Source organism: Gavialis gangeticus, unplaced genomic scaffold (assembly GCF_001723915.1).
Source record: "Gavialis gangeticus isolate Ggan-Ray unplaced genomic scaffold, GavGan_comp1, whole genome shotgun sequence".
Classification (NCBI taxonomy): Eukaryota; Metazoa; Chordata; order Crocodylia; family Gavialidae; genus Gavialis; species Gavialis gangeticus.
This window is the reverse complement of record NW_017729022.1, coordinates 77,333,991-77,340,243: the sequence shown is the minus strand read 5'-3', so window position 1 is coordinate 77,340,243 and position 6,253 is coordinate 77,333,991. Positions and strand designations below refer to the sequence as shown.

At 42.1% G+C, this 6,253-nt stretch overlaps 1 protein-coding gene across 1 annotated transcript in view; it reads right to left on the bottom strand.

Moving 5' to 3' along the window:
- The window catches only part of PTN (pleiotrophin), a 67,673-nt gene extending 62,078 nt beyond the window's left edge, over positions 1-5,595 (bottom strand). The window contains exons 1-2 of the mRNA XM_019515442.1: positions 5,534-5,595; positions 1,796-1,902 (exon numbers count right to left, since the gene is read on the bottom strand). Of these exons, the coding sequence (XP_019370987.1) occupies positions 1,796-1,902; positions 5,534-5,580 (154 nt within the window). The 5' untranslated portion in view covers positions 5,581-5,595. The remainder of the gene's footprint in view (positions 1-1,795; positions 1,903-5,533) is intronic.
- Positions 5,596-6,253: the final 658 nt, after the last annotated feature.

Genomic DNA, 6,253 nt, shown 5'->3' with positions numbered 1-6,253 from the left:
CCCCACACCCACCCTCCCCCACATACCCACACACCCACAGCCCCCCACAAACCTATACATACCCTCCACAATATACAAGAGCAAGACTTAATTTTAAGCTATTTTGCAATCACCTCTGTGTACACTACACAAACACATGTAAATCAGGATAAAAATATTTTCTGAAATCAAATTAATGAGTGCTGTAGATGTTTGCTTATTAGAATATACTTTGGTATTTTTCTAGTTCCAAGATGGCAAAACCCCTTGCTGAAAGGAGTACTTCTGAGGGAAGGGGAGGGACTTCTGGTGGCAAAAGTCAGGGGTTGGGGGTAGGACTTCCAGTCACAAGATGGCTACCAGGGGGTGAGGCACCTGTCAAGGGGTGCGGCTACCCGTGTGGCCCCCGACAGTTTGCCAAAACTCAGTAAGTGCCCCCCCTCCAAAATAATTACCCACCCCTGTTCTAAAGCCATTGGGTGTTTATAGACATGCTCCAGGCAGTTGGGGGGAGGCACTTTAATTAGCAGACCACGCTAATTAAAGTGCCCAAGTGTCATGTGTATCAGCATCCCCACGCTGAAAAATGGTGGTAGGCTGCTTTGAACTAAAGCTCATTGAAGGAGCTTTAAAGTGCCCCGTCACCATTTTTCAGCACGTGGACACTGATACGTGTGATGCTGAAGGCTGCTGGAGCATGTTAATTTCTGCGCTCCAGTAGATTAATCGAGTCTGCTCCAACGTGTTGGATTTACAGCATGTTAGAGCAGCCTCACTGCATATCTATAGGAGCCCACTATGTTTGGCTTTCCTATCCTGGGAGCCACACGCAACTTGCACATTGTATCTGACCAGCAACATCCCAACAATTCCAGTCCTATTTCAAGGTCCAGGCCACTTACAGTTCTGCTATTTCTCCTCAGTCTTTTCCTGCAGTAATGCCTGCTGCTGATTTTAGCCCTTGGCCCTTACATAGTTGTGCATCTGCAATACTACTATCACTCCAGTGTGTCTCCTTCTCATAGAGCACTAATGCATCTCATTATCTCAGATTCAACCTGAATACCTGCTTTCCAAATCCTGTATTTTCACATATGCACCTGAAATACACCTTAAGTCTTGATCTGCAGAATTCCTTGCCATGCTTTTCTTAGCCACCCATATGCTTCTACCAGTGTAACCATGATATCTATTACCCCCTTGTATTAATGTCTTATGACTCCTTCCTAAGCACAAGCTGTCAGTTGTGTCATTGTACAGGTTTGCACACTGGATGTCCTTAGGGGCTAAATGGTGAAAGTTTTGAAGCAGGGAAAATGTCAAGATAAAGCGCGTGGCATATTCAAAAATCATTTCCAAGTGAATCCGTTTTAGATTCTCCTTCTCCCTTCTCTATCTTTATATGTAAGAAATTAATAACGCAGGAAATTGTCCTAGTAATAACCAGCACAAATATTTTTCTGCCCTTCACTGTCATAGATGTACCTGTGACTTGGGTTTTGCGTCAGCCTGAGTTGGACTTACAAGGCCCAGAGGAATGGCACATCTGTCCAATGGACAGAAAAAGCAGCTGGTGTTCATGGTGACTCCCTCTTCATTTCATGCATTAGTTTTCTTCCAATTAATTGAGGACAGCAGGGAGGAAACCCAACCATCCCATGGGTAAATTACAATGCAAAATGCTGATGAATACAATATCAAACACATCTCAGGCCAGATCTACAAAGGTATTTAAATACTAAGCTCCTTCTGGGGTGCTTAAACACACACTGATAGTAAAAGAGACTCTCATACACCTAAAGATTTCAGATCTTACCTGGTTTCTCTTTTTTGCCAGCCTCAGTAGTACTCACGGCTACTAGAACAAAAATGAATGCCAAGAGGGCAGCTGTGACCATTCGACGTTGTTGTTGCTGCTGCATTCTGGGAAATAGAGAAAAAGAAGTATGATCAGGTTTTCAGGATTAGACTGCTTGGGAAAAGAACCCTAATTAAACAAAGCAAAAGCACAGGACACGATCTAATGGGACTGTTACGGAAATGCAGTGAGATCAGACAATAGGAACAAAAACAGAGAGAACATAAGATTTGACTTGGCAGAGCAATTATAGAAGATCCGGGTTTAAAAACTTCTTTCCCAATGAAGTAACTCATTGATCATTTTCATCCTAATCCACTGCAATCCTGATGTTGCACTTTTGTTCTGCCATAGATAGGATAGTTATTGTACCATTACTGCGCACTGGGCAGAAACTTGGGAGAGACTGCAGTCTACTGATTAAAGTATGGCACTCGAAGTCAAAATGCTTGCCTTCTATTTTCAGGTCTGTCTGTGACTCATCATGCAAGACTGAGCAAATCACATATCACGTCTCGGTCTACTCATTGGTAGGAAGTGGGCAATGTTACTTATCTATACAACCAGGATTAAAGCTGGTGTTAAGTTTAATAGATATTTGCAAGTGCTCCTTTAGAAACGTGTTATATAGGCAAAAAATAAAATCAACTGAGTCATCACTGACCTTACATCATTAGAGCGCCCTCTTCAGACACTTTCCCTTCCTCTCAAATTTCCTAAGATTCTTGGTGAACATACAACATTTTAAACACAACCAGAAAAGATCTGCACCCTCAGGTAGTGACTATCACTAGGCATGCTCAGTGAGGCATATAACTGATGAACCTAAGATCTGAGTGTAGGCCCCATAATTCAAATACAGGAGAAGTAAAAACACATTTGCACAGAGATTAAATGATAGTTCCTGGCCTGGAAAATGAAACACCATAGAGCACCTAGACCCTGTTTGTAGGTCTGATCTTCCAAATGCAAAATTTCCATGAAACTTTTCTGGGTAAGAGATATTTTATCTGGCCTGTCTCTACTTTGTGCTGCTGCAATTTAGGCATTTGCTACCTGTGAATTTGAAAAGTTCCAGCCACAAAGACAGAAATAAAATGCAACTGAGTTTATAATACAAAGAAGCTAAAGGAAATCTGAGCTAATTTTTGCTAAACCAACCCAGCACTCTAGAGAAAAAGTAATTCTTAGCATGAACAAAGACTGAAAAGTATCTGCAATTTTATTTGGCACTTAAGAGTGTCCCCTGCTGATACTTTTTTGGGAAAAAAACTCCATAACTGCTACTGACATGGACAACAGGAGGGAAATCCCAACATCAGAAACTATAAAACATCAAGGTTTAATATTGCCAGTGAAGCTAGATGAAACATTTGAATTGTTACCTGTTTAAATAATGTTAACTTGGAGACTATAAGTAGGGACCTATCTAAATCATTGTTTTGTGGATTTCACAGAAACTGTGAAATCTGGGATGGGGTTGCCCACAAAATCCATGAAAAATAAAATAAAAATAAGTTTTTATTAAGTCTTCTCCTCCCTAGTGGGCCTCACATCCCACCCAGAGGAGGAAGGCGCCAGCCGGCGGGGCAGCACAAAGCGGGAAACAGACAGCCCATGACATGGGCTCTTTTTGCAGAGAGAAAGCCAAGAAAATGACTTTGTCTCATCGCAAGTTAAGTAGGTCCCTAACTATAAGATCTGGGATTGACATGTGCTTAGTTTACCTCAATAGAAAATTCAAGTTCCTATCATCAGAAGTACCTTCAGGGGTCTCTGGACTCATGGGGCACATCTCCACAAGCTGGAACATGCATTTCCCCAGGGACAAACAGCAGCGGCACTACCACTGCACTGCTACTGCTATGTGCTGCTGCTACTCATCCCACTGGAATGCCCATGCATGTGTGCTCTGGCACACAACACATTACCCCAGGTGGGATAAGGGAGGCTGGCCCCAGCAGCCTTACCCGGGGTCCTGGGGGCCTTTGGGGGCTGCAGCTGAGGCTACCTGGCAGCAGGGAGCCTGGCCAGCAGCCTGAGATGTGTCCAGCCGGCCAGGCTCCAGTTTTGAGCAGCTCATGCTGCTACCACATGTGCCGCCCCACTTTTTTTAGGTGCGGGCGTTTTTGACACCAGGATTTCCTGGTGTTAAAAAAAAAAAAAAAATGCCGCACTGCTGAACACTTGCATGTGCGGCCTGCACCGCTGCAGACAGGTCTGCAGCACCACATACTGCACATTCCTGCTCATCTGGACATGCGCATGCAGAAGAAAACTCCCACCCAGGACAAGGGTGTTTTCTAAAATGTCTCCGTTCTGCATGTCACACAGTGTCTGGAGGCAAAACACCTGCCTTTCTAGCCAGGTTATATTCTGATCTGGTTCATCATAACTAGACACCATCTTATCCTCTGTCCCCTTGCAGACCATCCTACCTGACAGTCTCACCGCTGTTCATGTGGTAGCCTTCTCCTTTGTACTTCCTGTCCTCTGGAACAGGCTCCCTCTCATGTATCACCTCACCTCAGTGAATTTTCATCCCATCTCAAAATTTCACTTCAAAGATGTTTTCCGTCTTGCAATTCAACCTATTTCCTCTCTCTACTATTAACTATATCTGGCAAAAAAGGCCGAACTGCTCTAATAGGTGATCATGGGAATCATCTCAGCACTGGTGCATCCTTAAGTAGCACAGAGATGAATATGCCACTTAGGATGACCAATCAGGTACACCTGAATCCAGTTCAGTGATCACCAGTTGCCACAATGGCTCTGTTGGGTATTAACAACTGGTGCAAGCTTATACCTGGGGGCTTAATCGGGACAAAGTAAAACCAGAATATGGAAGCTCTGAAATGACTTAAAGCTACTTTCTGAATAGCTTTTAACTCCCTGTCAAAGTGGAACCAAGTGTTCCTCAGTTACAGCTGAGGACTGGGGCAAGTGTCTCTGAAAAGTTTGGAATACAATGTGCACAAAAATGCTATAAAACAGTTCTATCATATTGAGTACAAAGCAGGTCCAAATGCAAATCTTATTTTCCCAAGTACCAAGTCAGGGTAAAATGCATATGTTTGGAGTATGAAATGCTTCCAAACTTCTGTGAGCTGAAATCCTATGGAGACTTGATCCAGAATTTACAGCTGACACCAAAAATCTGCCAATGCAAAACTGTAGCAGCACTGTAGGTTTACCAAGCTGTCTAAAGCAATGCCTAAGCCATAGTGTATGCCTCTCTCTATAGCAAAATCAGGTCATCTGGTAACTGCAGGTGTGGATCCACATGCAAGGGCAGGGAGTTGTACGCCCCCTCCCTCCACTGATTCCTGCTCTACCCAAAATTTAAAACCAACTGCAGCAGTATTTCTATTCAGGCAGCAGTGAGGGAGTCCACTGATTTCATGATTCATTAAAATCTGCCTGATTCTTCCTAAACTCTTAATTCCACAGGTGTTAATGGTTCTTTTTTTTTAATGGTCTTGATGTTCCACTACTCAAGCAAACCTTTCTTGTGTAATTCTGCTGTCTGTTAGCTAGCTATCCCACTCTGATAATGTAGCTCCTATTCCACAGCCTCACAGACTATTGTTAACTCACTCCAATAAAGTTATATTTATTTTTGCATTAATTTTAAACTGAATAATACAGCCTTAGGCCCCCAGCATATTAGTAAAGTTTCTACTTTCTTTTCACCTGGAGAAAAAGTGTGTTGCGTTATACGTGATGATGTAGCTCACCATCTGCACCCCGTTTTCCAAATCCTAAATCTACCCATGCATACCTGAGGTTATTTTTTACTAAAATGCAACAAACAAAGTTATGTCCTACAATGCAGAAGGCTTTTCATTGCGTCTCACAAATATCAACTTCAGCTACAAATTTACAGAAATGCCTTTGTATTCTATAGACTGGCAAGGGCAGGGGCTACCAGCAGACTGCAGACATTGTGCTACACTCTGGCACAGAAGTTTCTCAAGAAGGTAGGAAAACACAGAACAGACAGCAATCATTGAAGTCAAAAGCACATGGGCTAATTCCTGCAGTTTTCCTTGTAAATATTTAATTTCTTTACCAAAAAAATAAACGAGCAAATAAGGGGACATAGAGGGGTTTTTTTGAAAATGGCACAATTCATTTATAATTGCTTCATTTTTCAAAAACTTCCCATTTTGCAAATCTTTTGTCTTTTTCACTTCACACCATTGTAAAAACATTTCCAATAAAATCTTGGATTAAAATTATTGTCAAAAATGGTATCAATTCAAAATGAAATGAAATTTGAAAATTAGTCTGCTTCAAGTCTTGCAATAGGGAACAACTTCAATATTTTGGATTTTTTCCATAAGTCTTTTATTACCTTTTAATTTCTACGAACTTGAGGAAATAGGGTTAAGTGGCGAAACAGTAAAGCTC